Source organism: Camelus bactrianus, chromosome 10 (assembly GCF_048773025.1).
Source record: "Camelus bactrianus isolate YW-2024 breed Bactrian camel chromosome 10, ASM4877302v1, whole genome shotgun sequence".
In the NCBI taxonomy this organism is placed as follows: Eukaryota; Metazoa; Chordata; class Mammalia; order Artiodactyla; family Camelidae; genus Camelus; species Camelus bactrianus.
In genome coordinates this window covers 45036885-45061828 of record NC_133548.1, presented here as the reverse complement: position 1 = coordinate 45061828, position 24944 = coordinate 45036885, and the positions used below count along the sequence as shown (strand labels likewise).

The 24944-nt window shown below is 35.0% G+C and overlaps 2 protein-coding genes and 1 pseudogene across 2 annotated transcripts; all 3 read left to right on the top strand.

Moving 5' to 3' along the window:
- Positions 1–3151: 3151 nt before the first annotated feature.
- Positions 3152–4119, top strand: LOC105076711 (olfactory receptor 52N4-like; annotated as a pseudogene).
- Positions 4120–9544: 5425 nt separating this feature from the next.
- Positions 9545–10528, top strand: OR56B1 (olfactory receptor family 56 subfamily B member 1). The gene has a single exon (XM_010965074.1). It carries the CDS (start codon positions 9545–9547, stop codon positions 10526–10528), a length of 984 nt encoding a protein of 327 aa, XP_010963376.1.
- A 9581-nt stretch (positions 10529–20109) lies between these two features.
- Positions 20110–21400, top strand: LOC105076710 (olfactory receptor 52N4). Its single transcript, XM_010964974.2, has one exon. It carries the CDS (start codon positions 20110–20112, stop codon positions 21073–21075), a length of 966 nt encoding a protein of 321 aa, XP_010963276.1. The 3' UTR covers positions 21076–21400.
- Positions 21401–24944: the final 3544 nt, after the last annotated feature.

Here is a 24944-nt window from a genome sequence, read left to right as displayed (position 1 = left end):
AGTGTGTTTTAACTTATGGCTTTTTTACCCAATAGCAAAAATTCCTTTAATATTAGTGACTTTTCTTCTTTCATGTAAGTTTCTGGAAAATATTTTTGAAACTAATTATTTCTGCTTTCTCAATTTCTATTTCTTCCCACCTTTATAATCTGGCTTCAACTACAAGTTGAAGTTTCCAGTAAAGAGTCTGTTATCAAAGCCACCAGTAATCTTGTCTAATTGGACTACGTTACAACAAGTTGTATTATTGTGCACTCTACTTCTCCACAATCTGCCTACCGTGACTTCTGTGATACTACACAATCCTAGCTTTTCTTCTCTGTCTAAAATGTGTTCCTTCATGTTCTCAAGGAAATGATATTAGATCAAAAAGAAAACCTCAACCAGGTCCATAGGAAAAATAATGAAAGCATTTCAGAACTGAGTACAATAAGGCTAGAAAAAAAATCGGTATTGTTGACCTGAAACAAATAGACTGACAGATACTTCTCCAAAAAAGATAGGTCTCTCTGGGATTACCAGGGAATTGTGGTTTGGGCTCTGCAGTCATGGTGAGCCAGGTGTAAATCCCTGCATATCAAGGGAAGGAGAACACTTCTGTAGAGGGGAAAAGGAAGTTAGGAGGGCCATAGTAAACACAGACTCCATGGTTTTTTATTAGCTGAGTCCTTGCCAGAATAGAATAGGGGTTTTTCTTCTTGTTGGGCTCTGTTAATCATCTTAGGGTGTGAGAGCTTCTCCTTCTGGTCTCTCAACTTTATTTAATTAAGGTTTCTGTTTGTTAATTTTTTAAACGATATCTTTAGTTATCAAGCTACTCTAAATATAAGCATCACTGATATATCACTTTCTCCAATAAAACTGGTATAGACTTTCTGAAGATAAAATTGTCCTTGGCATAATAGAATGGAGACTTTTATACACTACTAGGAATTTGTTTTAAGTAAATAATAAGACCAGAGTGCCATATATGATTCGTGAATATATTTGCTGTAGCATTTTTATTTAATAATTTTAAAAAACCCACTGGACATGAAAAGATAGAAAAATATTTTAAAATACTCTATCTATTTAATAAACATTTATGCAGACTTAAAAATCGTCTTTTGGAAGAACATTTAATGTGCTAATTGTATACTCTTAATTATAAACACAGCGATATATGTGTAATGATACATCGTCGCATTTCTATTAAAACATCTACCTAGGTATATGCTCATATTAATAAATTTTAAAAATACACTAATAAATGTTACTTTAGTGGAGGGACAAATGAATATATTTTAAAAGAGTGATTTAGTGAATGATTATGTGAATAATTTACATAATTTAAATTTATTCAACTTGACTCCCCCAGGACCTTTGCAAAACTTCACAGGGAAAGGAACTGAGCCCTACAGTAATGAAATTATTAGTTTTTAATAAAACATCTTACTTCTGATTTATATCCAGCTATATACCTGCACACATTTACATAATAAATATATTCATGCAAACATGTATCCATACATACCTGAATATATACATACATATACATGTTTAGATAGGTGTCAGTCCCCATTTGAGCACCCAGGAGGTTAGCCTATGGCCTTTGATGTTTTGAAATATTCCTTGGGACTTTGGGGATATGTAACACTCATTTTCCTTGAGGCTTAGATCAACAGGAAAGAAATCTAGAGTTAAAATCTTGCCCAGAGACTGTGATGCTTACACAACCAAGTTCCTGTAATATTGAACCAGGTACACAGCATCTCCTTTCTTTGCCCTCCAAGACCTAAGGTATTTAAATATAACAATACAGGGGTCAGTGACAGCAGAATTTTTATTTTAGCCATTGGGATAAAGAGAGAAATGGATTTAAGATAGATACTAATTGCTTTTCTTTTTTTCCCCATAGATATAAATGTTTTATTTCATTGATCTAAGTTCAAGTCAGAAAGAGATGCATGGTGATGGTGCAAGGACTGGTAGAAATATTTATTTCTTGCCTTTGGCCTTAAGAATCTATTTAAGTGATTATAATACATATGCATCTACATAAACAACCCTTCAACCATGTAGGAATGCTTGCTTTGTGTGGAAGTCAGGAATGGACCACTGCCATGTCAGAGAATAATGGGAAATATACAGAGAACAATTCTAGGTCATAAGAATTATGTTCAAATTTCTCCTGCTGCCTACTTGCCTACCTCTTTCTCTTATGAGTGTCTGATTTCACTTGAATTAAGATCTATCTGTAAATTCTCACTGAAGCCAAAATATATTTTAAGCCAATATGTATTTTGCATTATATCTATAGGAAGAACCTATTTTCATGTCATAAGAATTGGGAATGGTCTGGTGTGGGGATGGGGGAATCACTGCCTGTAAATTCTGGAAATGAAGATTGATGATGGTATATAAAGTTGCACTTAGTTTATCTTTTTACAGTAATTTATGCATTTATGTTATGGTTTTATTCTTCCAGGCTACTTTTGTGTTTTCCAAATTTTAGCCATTAACCTTCATTTCAGTAATTCTTAAGGCATTCTGAGTCCTGCACTTTTCAATATAATATCTGAGAAACAGGTAGCTAAAATATGGCCTTCAGGCTGACCATTTCCTTAGGAGAATCTTGCTATTCAGAAATTGACAGACTGTATGTCATCATCCGGCCTTGGCCCAATATCTTGCCCCAGCTCCAGCCTCCTAGTACCCATGTACAAGAGAAACCACTATTTTTTCTCAAAATATGATATACTTAAAGTTTCATGATTTTGGTGCCTGGATTATAGTTACTAATATTTAAATAATATGTCAACAAAAATAGCTTCAAAAATAATAACAAAAAGTTCTTATTTTATAAATGAATACTACTTGCCTATTATAGAATTAGGCAAGTTAGACACTAAAAAGTATTTGTGGACTACATATATAAATGAATGAGTGAAAAAAAAATATGCACATACAAGAATCCATTTGATTAAAAAAGTGTTTATGCTCATATTCCCTGGAAGTCAAAAATTGGCTTTTTGCCCACTGAAATGTATCTTGGAGAAAAAAGGCAAAAGAAATGAAGGCAGTGATGATAACCAAGATGGTTCTTCCTCTTATCTTTTTCTAGGAGGATCCACAAGTGCTGTAGCTGATTAATGATCACATTAGCTTGATTATGCTAGTGCTGAACCAAACAGACATGAATCCAGCCTCCTTCATACTTAATGGGATCGCAGGGCTGGAGGACATGCACATGTGGATTTCCCTCCCATTCTGCTCCATGTATGCTACGGCTGTGGTAGGGACCTGTGGACTCCTCTACCTCATACACTATAAGGACGCCCTGCACAAGCCCATGTACTACTTCTTGGCCATGCTTTGTCTCATTGACCTTGTCATGTGCTCTAGTACAATCCCTAAAGCTCTCTGCATCTTCTGGTTTCATCTCAAGGAAATTGGCTTTAATGAATGCCTGGTTCAGATGTTCTTCATTCACACCTTCACAGGGATGGAGTCTGGGGTGCTCATGCTGATGGCCCTGGACTGCTATGTGGCCATCTGCTACCCTCTGCGCTACTCAACTATCCTCACCAATCCTGTCATTGCAAAGGCTGGGCTCTCCAGTTTTCTCAAAGGGGTGCTGCTCATCACTCCCTTCACTTTCCTCATTAAGCGCCTGCCTGACTGCAGAGGCAAATTCATTCCCCACACCTACTGTGACCACATGTCTGTAGACAAGTTGTCCTGTGGAAATATCAAGCTCAATGTTATCTATGGTCTGATGGTTGCCCTTCTGACTGGGGGCTTTGACATCCAGTGCATCACACTCTCTTACACCATGATCCTTTGGGCAGTGGTCAGCCTCTCCTCAGCAGATGCTCAGCAGAAGGCCTTTGGCACCTGCACTGCTCACATCTCTTCCATTGTCTTTTTTCCTACAGTCCAGCTTTCTTCTCCTTCTTTTCCCATTGTTTTGGAGGCCACACAATTCCTCCATCTTGCCACATCATTGTGGCCAATACTTATCTGCTCCTACCTCCCACTATGAATCCTGTTGACTATGGGGTGAAAACTAAGCACATAAGAGACTGTATTGTAAGGATTCTTTCAAGTTCTAAGTATATCAAATCCCACAGTATGTGAGAAGGACATTTGCCTGGGAAGAGGGGAGGGAAAAGGAAAGAATGTTTCTGTTTGTTTAGTCAAGAGACTTTCCAAGAATAGGTATCTGATCTTGCCAAGTTAATGTGATGATTAATCCATCCCCGTTAATTTTTTTATAGAATACCAAATTTTTTCAAGCCTCCACTTATGTTTTTCACCTCCAGGTTCTCTGTATAGCTCAAGTTTCAATAATATCGAATTCCAATAGAGAAAAATACTAATGTAAAGCTGGAGCAGTTATCTAAAAAGCTGACTCTCGTGAGACCAATGATCTGGGACCAGATGACCAAAACTGCTATTTTTTAATTGTGAATTGAATTTCCTATTTAATAACTGTGATTTAACCTGAAAAAAATGCACTATGTGTTCTCATCATTCCCCAAAGTCTTCTGTTGTCTCAACAATGTCTTAAAGATAAAACTAGAAAGTACACTGTGAGGTCAATAATATAATGAGGTGTAAATCTCTTAGCGTCTTATGAGAAACATAGTGACCTGGTGTCTGACCAGGTCTCTCCTTGGATGAATCTCATATACTTGCCTCTTCCCCAAATAATGAGTTGTCTCTTCATCGAATAAAGCTTTCACAGAGTGTAAAGTTTGGAGGGAGAAGTAGAATAATGAAATATATAAAATATTATAATAAATGTATTTCTATGTGTACAGGGTCTGGAGGACAATGGTTACTTTTCTTCTTTTGAGCTGAAAAGGGAAACTAAGAAAATTACTTGAACATTTTCTGCATAATATTCAAAATTAACATGAAGGTGAGACACTGTAACTAGCAGGACCCAGTGGGGCCTTCCCAGAACACACCCCCTCACCCATGCTTCTGCTTTAGCTCCTCTCTGAAGTACCCAGATACAGTATCTGATAAATATTTCCTGAGTTGTTTACAGATGCCAAAACCCCCATCAAATTGAAGAAATTAACTACTAGATGACCATAAGCATGTAGACCTCAGACCTACTGGAGCCTAAGGATTGATAATGTTAACCTCTGTAACACTGTCCTGTTATCTCACCATCAACCAATCACAGAATTGTGCACAAGATGATCACATACACTGGGACTCCCCTCCCTCACCTTCCCTTCAAAAATGCTTTTTTGAAACCCATCAGGGAATTTGGACTTTCTGAGCATTAGCTGTCCAGAAGTCCTTGTATGCCATCTATAGTAAATACTGTACTTTCCTTCAGCACAACCCGGGGAGTGTAGATTGGCTTCACTGTGTGAGGGCAAGTGGACTGAAGCTTTGGTTCAGTAACAAGACTATAAATAATCATAGTTTCATAGCATTGCCACAGATTTCATAAAAAAGATTTCAGGTAGAATAAAATAATAAAAGACATCAATATTCAAAAGACTTGAAACAAATGAAAATGGAAACACAACACACCAAAAACTAGGTGATGCTGCAAAAGCAGTTCTTAGAGAAAAGATTACAGCAACAAATTCATGTGTTATAAAAAAAAATCTTGAATAAACAACCTAACTGTATACATCCAGGAATCATAAAAAGAAGAACCAACTAAGTGCAAAGTTAGCAGAAGGAAGAAAATAACAAAAATCAGAGTGGAAGAAATAAAATGGAAACCAGATAAAACAGTATAAAAGATCAATAAAACTAAGACCTGTTTTTTTGAAAAGCTATACCAAATTGACAAATCTTTGATAGACTAAAAAAAGAAAGAAGACTCAATTAAATAAAATCATAAATGAAAGAGGAGACATTACAGCTGATACCACCAAAATACACAGAATCATAAGAAACTACTATGAAAAATTATGTGCCAACAAATTGGATAATAAAGATGAATATATTCTATACTCTAAAGATCGTCCAATAATATACTGGTCATTCCATTTTTTCTCTCAAATTGCTTCTTTGCTCTTTGAGACAACTCTTCCATGTGCTGGCTAAACAATCTTTACATGCCTGCCTCTAAGATACTTCATGTTGACATAATTAATCTGAATTCATTCTCTCGCCCTGTAACTTGGTCTTTCTTCAATCTTCCTTAAGTATGTAAATAGCATCACATGTCATCCCACTGCATAAATCAGGAACTTAGAATTGTTCTTCAGTCATAAAAATTATTAATTTTACCTCCAACATATCTTCCAAATCCATGCCCTTTTCTTCACCTTTGCTTCCCATGTCCTACTTCAAGGTATAATCATCTCTCCCTTGGATCACTGTTGCCTACTTGACTTACTTATATTCATTCTTGCTACATTTAATCTTGTCTCCACATTGCTGCCATGTGTGAATTCTCTGGCTTCAGTGGTCTCTTATGATTTTAGCACAAGCTTGCTTGTAAGTCTCTGGTCTCTGTTACCTCAACAGCTCTATTTCCCACAGTATCTCATTTTTCACCACATCTCAGAGCTGAAGCCACATTTATTATATAGAATATGCCACAATCCCTCTCATTTCAGCATCTTAAACTTCCTTGGATACTTCACCTGCCTTCCTTTCACCCCACCAAACACACCATAGGTAACTCACGTTCAAACACTTGACCTCAACACAAACTGGCATTTCTTCAGGAAATCCTCTGACATCAAGACCAAATTAATTTTTTCATTATAAGCTCTCATATCTCTGGGTACTTTTGCTCCAAAGCATTTATTCAGTCCATAATTATGTATTTTCTTGATGATTCATTCAGTACTTTCCCTCCTGCCCCAACTAGATCACAATTTCCATGGGACAGGGACTGTGACAGTTTTAATAATCATTTTATGGCTACCATATCTTCTAAATACTATAGCAAGTCAGCATATATTTTGGGATGAATGAATACTCTCCCCTTTAAGAGTACTTTTTTAAAAAGTGCAACCTCCTAACCAGAGAATTTAGAATGACCTGAATTTTTGTACTCAATAACAATTCAAATACTCTAATAAAATTGTCCACTCTTTGTGGGGCCAACTTGGTTTCACAAATGAAGGTATTTTTCTGTTTATATAAGTTCTCAGGTTACATTACTAGAAACATAACTGTGAGTTGATATCCTTTCTAGCCTTTTGGGATTTAACATCCTAGGAATTTAGCTTTCTCTATGGGCCATTCTCTCCTCATGTCTCCAAAGGAGGTCTATTAACCTTAGAGGACTGAGCTGCTTGAGTAGTAAACTATGAGTAGTAAACATCCCATAAATTCAACACACTCATAGTCTCTATGCCATGAGTCATCTGAGAATCCTTCTTCATCTCTTGTGAAATCTCCTTTTTCAAATAGGTGTATTTCCACCTGGTAGGAAACCTCTGCCATTGCTAGGACCTTACTTGTGAGTCTCTGCTCAAAACCACAGTAAGTACTAAAGCCTTGTCATAGTCACATTGGTTAAATCCCAGAATATTCAAGGCTAATCATTAACCTCTCCTTACACTGCTTTTGGTAACATCCTACACAATGGACTGACCCTTACCTCTACCCTAGCAGGATACAGAGGCTTGGAGAGACTTTTCAAGGGGGTTGTGACTAGAATTAGAAAAATATAACATCCGTATGGCACTGTAGAAGTTACCTCTTCTACGAAACAGATGCCAGATTACCTACCTTCAGGATTCATATATTAACTGTTTTACATGGAAGAATTATATTCCAAGTCCTGCTAACCTCTAATTGCTGGGGGAAAAAAACATTAAAAGTAATTATTTTCTTCTGTGATCTCAGATCTGCTCTTTATCTTAGCTGTATCAAATGACCATGAACCAAGGATAAACATTTAAAGAAAATGGAAAAAACATCAAAGATACAAGGTGTTTTTTATACAAGGATGCATAACAATAAATGAGTATTTGACAAAAATGCCGGACCTTGTGCAGTCAAGTAAGTTACACACTTCCAAACGCTCATGATGGAGCTATTCCTTCAGAACCTTCAGAATTTTCATCTAAAAGTCCAAAGTCAATCTAGCTTCGTCTCTAAACCTGTTTGTCTGCTACTCATTAAACTTTGCCATGAATACATTTAGATGATTTTACTGTTTATCAAATTACACCTACCATTTAAAAAGGATGGTTTATTCATAACTAGGCAGCATATGTTTATCTGAATATCTGATAAAAGGGCATCTAGTTGTTAAGATCAATCTTTTTTCATTGGTGATGCTGCAGAAGAATTTTAATTTCTTTTAGAATTTTTTTGTGTTTAAAAGTAATTTTATCAAGAATAAACCTATAACCAATATAATTAAATGGTTAATAATCTAAACATTTCATTTAAAAACTTTCGTGTTTTATGTTTTAAAGCACAATTTTCTAGTCTCTTTTGTTTTCTTGCTCGTAAACCTACAATAGCTTCCACCAAGGTGAACATATTAATAATTAAATGCTTTGCAAAGTCAACAATTTTAGTCAAGAGCAAATATTTTGTGTATCTGAAGTATATAAGATACAAGGAGGTAAAACCAAAGATGATACTCAGTAAATTTGTTCATGTCAGAAGGTGCTTTGTGCACCATAAAGGAATTTGAATTGTATGTGAAGGGAGGTGTGAAGATATAAGTTATTTTAAGCAAGGGAATATCAATCTTAGAAAGGTCAGATTGCTGACAAAAAGAGAGAAGCTTGGGCAGAGACAAGTGTGACCAGGTGAGATTACAGAAGCAGTGCTGAAGAGAAGGGGTGCAAAGAGGAAGTAAAGGAGAGAAGACAACATGGTAAGGAAGCAATTGTTTATGGAAAAGGAAGTCAGGTTTGTTAATTCCCTTTTAAGCTATTCTTCTGTGACCTCCTCAGAAGGCCATACAAAGTAGAATATCAAAGAAAGCTATTCTTCTTCCAATCTGCAGCATGCCTTATGGCTGCAAACCCTTAAAAGTCTATAATACCAAATTATTGGAAGGCTATACAAAATATTTATGGACAATGATTACAAGCTGGAGTGATGTAGCTATAAAATTTAATCTGCCATAATTCTGCACTTAAAAAAATCTACTTATTGTTAATAAAAGTCTGACTCAGAGAAGATTGAGAAAAAAATGAAGAGAACAAACTTATTCACTCGATTCCACAAAGTTACTAAAGAGAAAGAGAAAATTAGAGGTTTAAAAAACAAATGAACAAACAAAAGTTGAGAATCATATTTATGTTTTGGTCCTAACCTGCAGTAACTGAGCACAAGACAAATAGAGATTTGAGATTCACGTAGGATTTTCCCTGAATAATCAACATTGATAACTGTTACTATTATGTTTACGCTCTACTTCTAAAGCCGTAGAACTTCATTGTAATTTATCTTATATTATTACGAGATGGACTACAGAATTTATTTGGTTAATAGCACCAAACAACATTATGTAGAGACAATTTTAAAAAAATGTTTAATACAATTATGCGCAGAGACAGCAACTCTGAAAAACATGTTTTGTTTTTTTATCTCTTAGGAGAATATGTCTATGTCTCTGCAAGTCTCCAATAGCTCGAAATTCCAGGTCTCTGAGTTCATCTTGATGGGATTCCCAGGCATTCACAGCTGGCAACACTGGCTTTCTTTACCGCTGGCATTACTCTACCTCTCAGCAATCGGTGCCAACTCCCTCATCCTCATCACCATCTGCCAGGACTCTGCTCTTCAGCAGCCCATGTATCATTTCTTAGGCATCCTCTCTGTGGTGGACATGGGGTTGGCCACCACCATCATGCCCAAGATCCGGGCCATCTTCTGGTTTGATGCCAAGGTCATTAGCCTCCCTGAGTGTTTTGCTCAGATTTATGCCATCCACTGCTTTGTTGGCATGGAGTCAGGCATCTTCCTCTGCATGGCTTTTGATAGATATGTAGCTATTTGCCACCCTCTTCGCTACCCATCAATTGTCACCAATGCCTTAATCTTAAAAGCTACCTTATTCATGGTGTTTCGGAATGGCTTGGTCGTCATTCCAGTGCCTGTGCTTGCAGCCCAGCGTAATTATTGCTTCAGGAATGAGATTGAGCATTGTCTGTGTTCTAACCTTGGGGTCACTAGACTGGCTTGTGATGACAGGAGACCAAACAGCATTTGCCAGTTGGTTCTGGCATGGCTTGGAATGGGGAGTGATCTAAGTCTTATAATATTGTCATACACTTTGATTCTGCGCTCTGTACTTAGACTGAACTCAGCTGAAGCTGTGTCCAAGGCTCTGAGCACCTGTACCTCCCATCTCATCCTTATCCTCTTCTTCTACACAGTTGTTGTAGTGATTTCAGTAACTCACCTGGCAGAGACTAAAGCTACTTTGATTCCAGTCCTACTCAATGTGCTGCATAACATTATCCCCCCTTCCCTCAACCCTATGGTGTATGCACTTAGGACTAAAGAACTTAGAGCAGGCTTCCAAAAGGTGTTTTGTTTGAGCCTGGAAAAGAAAGTAAGGCATCAGAGACCTTCTTCATGACGTTCATGGACTTTAGCTTCTTTTATGGTGGATAGTAAACTTTCAAAGATGATGGGGATACCGAATGCCTTTGAGATATGTTTTCAATTTTCATATAAACAATTGTAAAATGATTGTGAAAGGGAAAAAACTGAAAACCTTCACAGAAGCTTCAAAATATTGACAAGAGCTAAATATATGTGAGAAAAGCAAGGACTTTCTCTCAGACCAATCAAATTGAATCAAAAACCATAATGAATGATTTATATCTTTCCCCTAAAATAAAAATTAATATAATAGTCATATACACGCACATACACATACACAACCAAAGAAACAGAAGTGACTGGGGCATGAATTACAGAGATTTCTTGTTCATTGATAACTGTTACTTGGGAGAAAAGTCAGTCTGGTGGAATAAGCATTATCCCAGTAATGTGAACGCAGATGGCGGAATAGAAAATGCTTCAGATGAGCAAAGCCCAGCCAGACGATGATGAGACTGTAGGAGAATAGAGCAAGATGACCAGACTTGGACCAAAAAAAAAAAAAGCCCAAAAGATATAGATGAATAAATAAGAGAGAGGGAGAGACAGAGAGAGAGAGAAGGGAAGGATCTAGCTCTTGCTCCATTTACCTGCCCAGCTCTTTGCTCTGCTCTCTCTGAATTGCACTGGACTCTCCTGGAGGTTGGAAGCTCATACCTGTATGACTCAGGAACCTTTGTCTTCTTGCATTCGATGGATCAAGTCATTGGGAGTCACTGGCAGGAGATTTAGAATGCAAGAGGAAAAGTGTTTGAGTTTTGTTTTTTCCTTCTACTCTCAGCCTGCTTTGACACCAGAGCTCTGTTGTGTCCCTTAAGCATTTGCCAGGCAGTTCATCTGCCACAGCTACAGCTCTTACCATTTTTACCCCAAGCCCGCTTTTTTCTTCCTTTTCTCCTTCAGAACAAGGGAGTGATGAAGCTTTTGTGATATTGGTCTTTGGATACCCAATATCCGTTTTTTTCAACATCCATTTTTATGTTCTCAACCCCATCAACAACTTTAGTAGCAACTTTATTAAGTTCTTTTCAGACTGACATTTGTGTGTGTCTTTTGTTTCTTGTTGGGGCCCTGACAGATTCACCAGGTTTACCTCCATCTGTGCCACCTCTGCTACAAGCTACCCACCTGCCTCTGTGCCTACACCCACACAAGGATACAGGCAGCTCGAGTGAGTGAGAAGGAGCTCTATAGGATGAACAGAAACAGAGAGATCTTTAAGGCAGGAAGCAGGAGCAGGATTTTCATCCCAGTGAAAAATCCTACTCTGAAAACTTTCTTCTCTTGTTCATGACTTTAAAACCAATGAGGAGCAGAAAATACTGTTTAGTCTATAGTGTCATGTATTTCCTTGTGATCTTGGCTGGTTTCCATTAAACCCAGGCTTAGAGTGTTTCATTAACTAGCTGTGATATTTTGTGGGTAATCTCTTGAAAAATCAGGGTTAATTTGGGATGCAGGCTCACCAGATGCTAGTAACTCAGTTACACATTGATTATTGTCACTCACCATCCAGTTAGACATGAAAAGAAAATTCTATCAGTTCTCGGTATAATGAAAATAATCTGAAGTATTTTTCCTTATTAATCTGGATTTTTACACAAACTTGAATTCGTTTATATTTATTTAAAGGCTGATAAAGAGAAAATTCAATGCTCCATGGACTCATAAAACTATTTTCTTGATTAATAGTACATTTCAAAATATTAAGATAATTTAAGTAAACATATGTTTGATTTTTTTCAATAAATATACAAGAAGATGGTATTTCTACTAAATAGCAAGGTCCATGATAAGAGAAAAGTGCAGTGGAACAAAAGAAAAATGACATGTCATTCCTGCAGAGATAACTCACACATTATAGGCTAACAGAATTGAAATATCAGGATTTAAGCAAGAGTAACTTAATGAGAATTTGCAAAGCAGGAAGGAAATGAAGAAAAATTTATAAGAAGAGGTAAGAAATATAGACCATGAATTTTTAAAATAAGCCATTATATTCTGTCACAGAAAAGATAATCAGACGGCTGCAGAGATTCTGGGGAGCAGAAGCTGTCTGAGAGCACTGGTCAGATGCCGTTGGGCCAGAACAGGTGCTCTGTGACTTTACATCCTAAGCAATTTGAAAGTTGTTTTTACCAAACTTATCCACAGAGATGTTGTCCACCTTTACTGGCATTTTAATATCATAGACCATCTTTAAATGTAGGAGATGGCTCCCATTCAGACTTGATGAACTCTAAGAATCATTTGTAAAGGTTGACCTCAATAGCAATGCCTTCATTTGTGAATATGAACTTCTTGAGTTTTTCAAGGAAGTCAGTATGTCAAAACCAGGATATAAAGTGAGACAAATTATGCAAAAACCCGTGCTAGATGGTAACAGGAATAAATATAGGAAGATATGTTTTGACAAATTTGTTTATATTTTCTGAAAGGTAAGAAGCAGTGATATTGCCCAAACCTCCCACAAAGCAGTCAACAGGAAAGAAGGGATTTGCACTCAGGGGAACTTCAGAACTGTCCAGTGAAGGATCCACTTTACTTTACTTTTTCCTTCTAAATTTCTGCATTCTCTACTATTTTAATAAAAAAGAGGATCAGAAATAGTGAAGATTCAAGTGGAATAAGCAAGTGTACTTATTTAGAGCTTTCTCAAGGGCTAGAGAATGGTTGACGCTATTGTACAAGTCTACTATACTCTTGCTGATTTTATGTGTATTTGTTCTATTGATTATGGAAAAGGGGAATTGAAATTTCCACTTGTATTTTTGGATTTTTCTATTTTTTTCCTGCAGATCTATATGTTTTTACACCATGCATTCCAAATTCCTCTTATTAGAGCCATAAACATTTAGAATTTTATCATCTCTTTCTTAGTTTAGTTCCCATCATTATGAAATTGACCTTCTTTATCTCTGGTAAAATTATTTCCTCTAAACGTATTTGACATTAAAATCGTCACTTCAGCTTTATTTGACTAGTGTTAGCATTGTGTAATTTTTTCCATCCCTTTACTATTAACTTCATTGTGTCTTTCTACTTCAAGTGTGCCTCTTGTAATTAGCACAGTTTGGTCTTGTTATTTTATCTCATTTAACAATCTTTGTCTTAAAATTGGGTGTGTAGACCATTGATATTTTAAATGACTACTGAAAAGGTTAGATTTAGTTCATCGTCTTTTATTTGTTCTATATTTCTCATATATGTTCTTTGTTGCCTTTTCTACCTTTTTTTAACCTTCTTATAGATTGTTTATTATGATTGTATTTTATCTTCTAACAACACAGATGCAAGAAGAAATAAACAGAAAAATTAACAGTGGAAGACTTAGATACACTGTTTTTTTCTAAATTTTGGTCCAAGAGTAATCAAGAGTTACACTAATTTTTTTTAAGTTTTGGTCCAAGAGTAGTCAAGAGTACACACAACAAACAAGCCTAATAAAAGAGATATTTCCTATGAATATATACTGAGCCTACACCCCAAATGACAGGAAATATTCATTCGTCTAAAGTACATGCAAAACATTAACAAATGTTAACAAATCATATTCTTGTAAAGGAGATCACACAATACCATCAACAAACCCTATTAAGAGAAATACAAGCAACTCTCATGACAATGCATTAAAACTAGCAATGTAAAATTTAAAATGTGTTTTTAGAAAGTAACTAAGAGCATAGCTAAATGACAACGGAATAACAGTCTCTTATCAAATTGGCACATAACCATTGGAATGAAAGAAGAGGGCTCAAACATTCAATAAGGATTTATTTTGAGGGAATATTCAGATCAGAAATATAAAAGTTTCATACATCTGTCAATTTATTTTAGCACTTTAAAGAGGATCTATAAGAATAAGTTATGTTTAAATAAATTATGAGTTTTTATTCAATCATAACTTTGTTTTGAAAATGGACTAATTATATAGTGTTAAAATATCAATGTATATTGTAATATATTATGATCATTTTTATAAAGATGTAGGTAATAAATATATACATATCAATACATTTATATACATGTATTTTTACTCAGGATAAAAATACACAAGAAGTTTCCTCTAAGTTGCATGACAGAGTGCTTTCTATTTTTAAAATACCTTCCTGTTTTTCCAAATTATTTATATTTATTATATTATATTAATATATTATATTATTTATATTATATATTATACCATTACATATTATATATTTTCCAAATTATTTATTATATTACATTACTTTCATTAAAAAGATAAGAATAGAATAAGTTTTTTAATTATTGCTGTTATCATGATCACTATTTCAAGATTTGTATATTGATCTAGTTTTTCTTAACTTGATATGTAAGTGTAATAAATATAAACTTTTGATGACTCTCTTTTCTGGACCATTTTCCTCACTTAAAAGTGAGCTTTTTAAACCAAGGGTCATATTATCTAGCCTAACTTGTAGAGTAGAAAATTCTCAATAAACATCAATTAAATGGAGAGATGAACCAATACAGGAATAAAAGAAATAATTTTAAAAATGAATCAGTGTGTGAATAAAAGAAACATTCTATATGCAGTTACTTTTGATATGTTTTCCAAAAAGCAATGGATAAAAAGGAAACATAAATTTGAGATGAATATTTAATCCCAATTTTCATTAAAAATACTGTGTTTATTTTCATTCTCCCCCCACCATGCTAACACAGAAGTACACACATGTGAGAGTATTCACATATTTATATATCATTATTTCAGCACTAAACAATGAAAGTTCTTGCTCTTTTTCCTCCTCCCATAGAGGATAGTTTAAGTTCCACAAGAACGTCTCTGTCTCTGACACTCTAAAATTTCCCCTTGAGACACATACCACACATTTTTCCTTTTTTTTTTTTCTTCACATTTTCCTTTAAAGGCTCAGTCCAATAGTACAGAGAGCAAGGAAGTTAGAGGTTGGAGGCTATGCGTGCACATTTATTCTAGGACTCAAGATTTTTTTTTTCAGCCAAGACCCTGAACACCTGGACCAGATTGCATTCAGCTCACTGCTCTGCAATCCAGGAACTAAGGTATTTAAGACATACCAAAAAGGGGGATAATGACAATTTCTTTTCTTTTCTTTTTTGTAGGCAGTAAGATAAAGTGAAGAGGGACTTTGGATATATAACAATTGCGTATCATTTTTTCCAGAAATAAATCTTTGACTCTATTCAAGTAATTTGAATACAGAGATGTTGTATGAAATTGGATATTCTTGAACAATGTGTGTTTTCTCAACCATAACATTAAAATTCAGTGTAACATCATTCTGGTTACGATTATCTGTGTTATTTTTCTGTCAAAATGGGAATCAGAGGTAAATTATTTCCATGACAAATAGAATAGGAAAATAGCTCTAGGTCATTAGGCCAATGGTCAGAATCCTCTTGGTTCTTACCTGTTCTTCCCTTATTCTGCAAAATCATAGTCTAAATTCCCTTTTTTATCTTCTACAGAGACTGAGCTATGACTTTTGTTTCATTGATTTTGGATGGCAAAACTTACATGGAGAAAACAACCCTCATTTTAAAAAAAAAAAGGCTCTAAAGGACTGAAGACAATCTAACAAAAAAATATATTTATTACCTGTAAGGTTTAAGAATAAAGATAGACAACAGATATATCAAAGCTGTATTTTACAAGTGGTGATAGTTATGTGTTTATATTATATTTTAGTAACCCTGTCTACACCGCAGCATAGTATGTGTCTCATTTCCTTGCAGAAGAAATTAACTTTTGTGTATCAAAATTATTTTAAATTTGTTTCTAAAATGCAATAGAATTAAGGAAATATACTGGGATAAAAAACATAAAATCTTTTTCTCCATTCCAGATAGTTGTTCCTTCTGGGAAGAAATCATTAAGGTGCTGAACTTACATTGTTTATTCTTGTCGAGAGAAATTTTAACTCCAAGAGAAGCTGCAATGTTGCTTTGTGCACTGCTATTTACAATATATAGATCAAAGCAGGTACTGAACATCACAGTTAAGAGAGACTGTTAAATAATTTAAAGTAGACAGAAGGAGAAAAGAATAGGAATCTTATTTAAAATTAATTAGAATTATATTAAAATTGATGGATAGTTTAAATAAGTTATCTTTATTGCTTAAACCAGTATTTGTTCTGCTTTTATCATCTTATTCTTTCCACTTTCTTTGTATTTTCTTTGTTTCCCTACTTTATAAAGGGAATGTTTTATTTATTTATCTTTGTAGTAATCTAGAGGAAGATGTTTTCCATTTTTTCTATTAGTTTATTTTATGCAATCCAAGTAATAATATTTAGATTATAATTTAGTAATTCTCAAAGTCAAATAAAAATTTTATTTATTTATTTATTTATTTATTTATTTATCTATTTATTTATTTCATCCATCTATTCATTTATTTAACAAAATCTTAGTACCTGGTATGTTCAAGGTGGTTTGCTACATACTGGATTGGTGGGAGTTAATATAAATACAAACTGTCCTTAATGTCAATAATTTTATTTAATTGTGGAGGAGTCCCATATATGAATTGATTTTTGTAGTATCATGAGGTAAATATAATTTAAAAGAATTTTTATTTGAATAAATAAATTCTTTACATCTAATTATAGCAGTTTGTAACTACATTATTTTAAGATGGTTTAGATATGTCTCCACCACCACATTCGAACTTTGAATCTTTCTGAGGAAGGTTTTCCTTGAAGAGCAAGTATGAATTAGCTATGTTTGAGTGGGGCTGGAGGGAAAGCACCAAAAGCACAGAGGACCATTTTTCACAGAGTCAGGAATATCGGTGTGCTGTGAGTAGGAAACAGCAAATAGCAGCAGGAGAGAACACTGTCCCTCCCATCTTGATCTGTCAGAATCCTAATCATGCTTCAGGTCTAGGAGCCCTGTCTTTTCCTCTTAGATTTCTCCTGAGACTAGATTAGAGACACAGGTGCTCCTATGACAACAAGTATAACTCTAAGATCTTGTAATGACATAAGGACAGGTCCTTGAAAAGATTCTTGTTAGCATGTGCAATCTGTGTTTCCCTACTTCTTTCAAAACAAACGTTTTGACAAATCTAATCTGTCCTCACTTGGTGTCACTTTATGATGCAGAATTTCCATGTGACAATATTTCCTACAGACGATGACCTAAAAATCACCAAATTTATTAATGGAAGGTAGAATGAATATTTCCTCTAATGGAACACAGGAGAAAATTCACTTAGTGGCACTCAATGGCTTTCTACGGCATTAATTTTTGTAAGCACAGCAAAATCGCTGTCAGTCTGGGTATTGAGCACATAAAATGTGGTAGTATGTTTTAACATGTTATCTCCTTCAATTTTCTCTTCAATATGATTTTCTGATCAAAAAAGCCTCAAAGAGAGTAAGTGAATTAACAAAAATCAGTTCTATAATCTAGTTTCTGTCTTACAAATTGGTGGAATTTCCGCCACAATAGTTGACAATGTTTCTATGAAAAATCAGATACACCTTTTGGTATTCCTAGTAATTCAGGGTTATTAGGAAGGTGTTTAATGGAAACCAATTTTTTTAACTTGGGAAACTTGGTCACAGATTATTTTCATTCTACTAAGTAGAAAACTTACATAAATTTTTGGTGCTTTGGAGCCTACTAGCTAAATGCTTATCTGTTGTTGCAATCTCCTAAGAATTCTTACTTTACTTACCTGTTGAGCAAAGACTACAATATCTCAAAGTTTTTTCCTTCCTTCTTCCAACCCCTCTCCTGGAGAGGACAGAAAATATGTCCTTAAGGGAGGGGTAGGAAAAGGAATCTGACTTCTTCACTGCCTATTGTTTCCCAAGCACCACAGAGTTAACTCATATCTCTCTGGGTTCCTTCAACATCAGTGAAGTACCCATTACCTGATAATGACAAGATTCTTTATGATCTAGCTCCTGGCCAAATATCTAGCTTATTACTTGCCCCTTCCACACCAGCAAATTTTTTAGAGTTGATTGTTTTGATTTTTACACTTTTACTTGTTGATTCCTCTCTCTGGAATTCCTTTTACAAATGTGTCTCCTTTACAACTTGACTTCTTTCAAACTAGATATCAAACACCTTCTCTCCAACATAGTGTTTCCTTATAATCACCAATTCTTCCTCTCAATACCCACCAACAACAATGCACACCCACATTAACAGTCAAGTGCTAATTTGGGATCTTGCATGTACTTCTATTTTAGTTCTTGTTTTATGTTTATCATGATTATTTGTATGCATCTTCTCTGTCCATTAAACTCTGAAATCCTTAAATGAGCAAAACTGTCTTCTCCACATTATGGATGCTTGATACATATATATAAGAAAGTAAGAGATTAATGAAAGAATGAGATACCATTTATTCATCCCAAATATTCAGTCAAACTGAAAATGAGGCTTAGACATAAGCACAGAATTGGGGATTAATTAATTTTGCTCTTGGGTGAGAAATAAATTTGACATGTGGTGAGAAATATCAAGTATAAATTTGCACTTGTATTGGTTTCCACAAGAACTCAACTGACATGGATTCCATTGTGAAATATATACAAAAATGTAAACCAAAATGTCAGCAAGAACAGATGAGAAAACAATAAACATTGGCGATGTCAACGTATTATTGAATGATAAATATTACTGGAAAAACTAGCAAAACTAAGTCAAAGTCTATCAGGGCCTTTAGTTTGATATAATAGTGTGAAACTGGTTTGTTTGTTTTGTTATTTGTTTTATTTTTTGCTACAGACAGCAGATAATCTCAGAGGACAATGTTTAAATGTAAGACAGAAAAATTGGTAAAAGAATAAAATAAATGATTCATTATCATTCATGGATTTACCATCCTAAGCAAAGTTACCTGCTTTCCAATTATTACTGGAAGTTTATTCTGAGTAGAAATTTTAAAAGAATTTTGATAAATGCATATAAACCATTATTTAAAAAAGAGAAAATAAGGCAATTAAAAAGTAAGAAGACCAAATCAAAAATTGTACTGTTTAGTGAGACCCCCCCCCCAATCTCCATTGAGGGAGAAATGATTTAATATTTCTAAAATTCTTAGAACAGTGCCTTAGTACCAAATTATAACGATCAGCTATTAACCAAGAATAAGAATTTTGAAAGTCCTTTTACCTTTTGGGTCATTGGTATGGTCATCAAAAGACTCTAAGATCTCATCCATAGGGAGATGTATATATTTATTAACAAATGAGGTATCTAACAAAAATATCCTTAGACTAGATGAAATAGAATTATGTTTGATTATAAATTTATGAGGGTTTAAAAATTTTTTTTGAATCAGTGTCTGTGATGACAATTTGAATTGTTCAGTAAAAATTTGTTGAAGCGATAGATGAATTAATCAATTAATAAACAACAAATAAACAAAAGATCTACTCCCTGTCACTCAGAAAAGTTGGTTATTTGATCATTAAAATGCCCTCCAGAATTTTAAAACACAAAAAGGAGAAAAAGTAACCATAAACTATATTTTATTTTCTCTTTGTCTTACTCTAGGAAAAATCACATAACGTTTAAGCCTAATTGATTATGCTAATGCTGAGTAAAACAGACCTGGACCCACCCTCATTTATTCTGAATGGAGTTCCAGGACTGGAAGACATACATGTCTGGATTTCCCTCCCATTCTGCTCCATGTATGCTGTGGCTGTGGTAGGGAACTGTGGACTCCTCTACCTCGTTTGCTATGAGGACGCCCTGCACAAGCCCATGTACTACTTCTTGGCCATGCTTTCTCTCACTGACCTTGTCATGTGCTCTAGTACAATCCCTAAAGCTCTCTGCATCTTCTGGTTTCACCTCAAGGAAATCAGCTTTGTAGAATGCCTGGTTCAGATGTTCTTCATTCACACCTTCACAGGGACGGAGTCTGGGGTGCTCATGCTGATGGCCCTGGACCGCTATGTGGCCATCTGCTACCCTCTGTGCTACTCAACTATCCTCATCAATCCTGTCATTGCAAAGGCTGGTCTCTCCACCTTTCTCAGAGGGGTGCTGCTCATCACTCCCTTCACTTTCCTTACCAAGCGTCTGCCCTACTGCAGAGGCAATGTAATTCCCCACACCTACTGCGACCACATGTCTGTAGCCAAGTTGTCCTGTGGAAATATCAAGGTCAATGCCATTTGTGGTCTGATGGTTGCCCTTCTGATTGGGGGCTTTGACATCCTGTGCATCACGATCTCCTACACCATGATCCTCCGGGCAGTGGTCAGCCTCTCTTCAGCAGAGGCTCGGCAGAAGGCCTTCAGCACCTGCACTGCCCACATCTGTGCTATTGTTTTTTCCTACAGTCCAGCTTTCTTCTCCTTCTTTTCCCACCGCTTTGGGAGCCACACAATCCCTCCCTCTTGCCACATCATTATGGCCAATATTTACCTGCTCTTGCCTCCCACTATGAATCCTGTTGTCTATGGGGTGAAAACCAAGCAGATACGAGACTGTGTCATAAGGATCCTTTCAAGTCCTAAGGACACCAAATCCCACAGCATATGAGTGGACATTCCCAAGAGAGAGAAGATAAAGATTACTTTCAGTTGCTATTTAGGCAGGAGCTGATAACGTCTTCCTGCAACTGCTGTTCTGGTCACTAAAATGGAGTTTGTTTCTAGCAGTGCATTTCCAAATGCATGCCCCGTCATGAGAACCTCAGTGTCACCTGCACGTCCATCAACCTTTCTATGAATTTCTCTTCTTCTCATTGCTGTGAAGGATTAGTCTACTAATTAACCCAAGTTTACTTGAACAAATCAGATTCTTTTTCATAAAAAAGGTGAATAAAGTGAAAGCAGATGATTCTAAATATTGATTTTAATCTCCAGATAGAGAGCCAGTTGTGACTTTTCCCTGGAAAACATGTGATCTATATTTTTAATCACTACCAAATACCTCTTTTTATTCCCAATGACTTCTTCCTAAAGGAAAAGCTAGAAAGTATCCTATGAAGTCATTAATATGATGAATTTTAAGTTTCTGGGCACTTTATGATAATGTTATTATTTGTCTGAATATGTCTCTCCTAACTAGGCCACACGCACTACTTCACTACTGACTAATTTGATATCCAGTTTCCTTTAAAGGAGCATTTGAAAGCACACAATCTGGAGGGTGAGACACATAAGTCTCTTAACTAAAAGTAAAAAACACTATGACTTTTATTACAACAACCTGAGAGGGAATCAAAATCGGCTTGTTTCAACCTATCTCCAATTGGGAATCTAATAAAATTAAATCTCTCTTTCTGATAGTTAAGATTATTTTAAATTAATAAACCCATGAAAGAATGAAGGAAATGGTATTTTTCACTAGTGTCTCCTGAACTAAGCCAATTATATGTAAGGAATTTAGAGTAAATTGAATTTTTACTCATCTCTTGGTCCAACTGAAAAAAATACACATTGTTTCTCCCAAGTTTAGTTAATTATACCCATCAAATTGCATTTAATTATTTAATTACTTCCTCTTTACTATCTTGTAAAGTCCTACAAAACAATCCCACCCCTTAAACTGTAATTTACCCTCCATGTGCTGTCCCTTTCTCTCTGCTTACCTCAAAATTTCTAGAACAAGTTGTCTACCTTCTCTCCCTTTACTTTCTCAACTTGAAATCACTCTTGCCCTAGTTTGTCTTTCTGTCATCCCATTCATTACCCGAAATTGCTTTTGTCAGTTTCAGTAATAACTCCCATTGCAGCAAATTAAGTAGGCTTCTTTCTAGCTTCATCTAACACTACCTCAGGAATAAGGGATGCAATTCTGAAAAAAAAAAAAAAAAAAAAGAAGAAGAAATGCAATTTTGCAATCCCAATATCTTGAAATAGTGCCAGTTTTTTTTTTCACTTCAGATTAATCTATTTATTTAATGATTTTCTTCACTCTTGTTTAGCAGAAAGGCATACAAATGGCTACCAGATATATAAGAAGATGCTCAAAATCATGAATCATCATAAAAACACAAACACTACAATGAGATATCATCTCACATCCTGTTAGGATAGCAATGATAAAAGCAAACAAACTTTTGCTGCTGAGGATATGGAGAAATTGCTACTCTTGTGCATTGTTAGAAAATGGACAAAAAATGAACATTTCATGGTAAGAACATATAAATGGCAAATATGCACATAAAATACGTTCAACATCATTATCTATACACAAATACAAATGAAAATAAAAATAGAATTTCACTACACAACCATGAGAATGGATAAAATGAAATATAATAACAACATGAAATTCTGGCAAGGGTATGTAGAAACTGAATCAATAATACATTAGTGGTGGGAATGTAAAATGGTTCAGCCACTCTGGAAAATATTTTGAAAATTTTCTTAAAATCACAAATCTGGAACTATTACAACTTAGCAGTTACAATCCTGGATATTTATCCCAGAACAATGAATACTTATATTTACACAAAAATCATAGAACAGTGAATGACATCAAAAAAATTGCAAAGTAGGAATATTAAAAAGTTTGTCCCTAATAAAAGGAATGGAGAAACTGGAAAATGTCTTGTTAGAATCAGCTTTCTCATAATTCTTAATTTTAACTGAAAGCTTGCACAAATTAGGGGAATGCTTAATCAAGAAAAAATAGCTAAATTTCAGTAAGAGATAACTGGCATTATTTTAAAATTGTGGTAAAAGTCACATAACAGAATTTACCCTTTTGATCATTTTTAATGTATAATTCAGTAGGTTCACAACGCTGTGCAACCATCACCACTATCTAACTTCAGAACATTTTAATCATTACTACCCTTCAAAAAAAGCTCATACATTTTAAGCAGTCACCATTTTTCTCTAGCCTCTTGCAATCAAAAATTTTCTTTTGTTCTATGGATTTGTCTCTTAATTTTTTATACGTATGAAATACTACAGATTGTACTGTTTGTCTCTGGCTTCTCTGACCTTACACAAAGTTTTCAAGTTTCATTTATGTTGTAGTGTGTATCAGTATTTCATTTCTCTTTATCACCAAATAATACAAGCATATGTATGTTGGAGATATTGCAGATTTGGTTTCAGATCAAATATGGTAATAAAGCGAATCACACGACTTTGGGGGTCTAATGCCAGATCGATCAGTTTGAACTTTTTGGTAAACTCTACAGCATTTTATCTAAAGGGTGCACAAGGGGAAGGCCCTGTGGGAGGTGGGAGAGACTGTTGATCACAAGGGCTGTTGAAGGAGTCACATCAGGAACTTACAGCTACTCGTGACTCTGCGGGCTGTTATCTGCAGGCATGTGATTGTAAGGGAGTGCTAAGTGTCAGTGAGGCCCCCATGGGTCAAACCAGTGGATGCAGAGGCAGCAATACCATGAGGTAGCTTAGATAAACTCCAACACACACCCAGACACACCCAAAAATAATGTTTAATCTAGGAATCCTGTAGCAGTCAACTTGACACACAAATACCACAATGATTTATATCCATAAAATGGATAGTTATTTACTAACACAAAGAAATAAAGGATCTATACATGCAACAACATTGAGGAACTTTGAAACATCCTATGTGAAAAAATGGTACATATTTTGTGCTTCCATTTATATGAAATGTCTAGAATAGGTAAATTCATAGAACAGAATACAAATTAGTGTTTGTCATGGGCTGAGAGGAAGAGACAACAGAAAGCGATGCTTAATGAGTACAGGCCTTCCCTTTTATGTAATGGGGATGTTCCGGAATTAGGCAGAAGCAATGATTACACAGTATTGTGAATGTACTAAAAAGCACTGAATCACACACTTTAAAATTGTTAAAACATAAAAAATAATGCTGTGTGAGTCTCATCTTAAAAAAATAAAAGGTGGAAAAAATTGAGCTAAAAATGTTCTACGTATGTATATTTAATGTACCATTTCATGTATAATAATTTAAAAAACCCCTTGGATGTCCAAGAAAATATCAGTCTTTATATTTTAATGTCGTCCAAGCTTTTTGTCAAAAACATATATGGCTGATGTACATTAAGGAATGTGATAGACTGGTAGAGAGATATTTAACAGAAAAGAACTATATCACGTTATCTCCATATTACAGAATCTAATGGTGCTTTTTATCTCTTCCCAAAGTCATTTTTACTTTTACAAATTCATCAAAATATAGGACATTATTTTTATTATTTAATTGAAGGAATATAAACTTAGAACCATTCGCTGTGTTTCATTATTGCTACTATTGTAATCATCATTATTACTATCGTAATGTTTAGGCATCTGATTATTCCTCAGTTAATCAGTACGCATGACAAGTCTGAGCCTTTGATGAAGTTTTAAAATGCCATAATACTCACCATCAACTTCAGTTAAAAGTAAACTTCTTGAAACCCAAGGCATATGTTATCTGATTTTGCA

Bases quoted from the DNA above. Each gene is read 5' to 3' on its own strand.
- OR56B1 (XM_010965074.1), top strand. From the start codon at position 9,545: ATGTCTATGTCTCTGCAAGTCTCCAATAGCTCGAAATTCCAGGTCTCT.
- LOC105076710 (XM_010964974.2), top strand. From the start codon at position 20,110: ATGCTAATGCTGAGTAAAACAGACCTGGACCCACCCTCATTTATTCTG.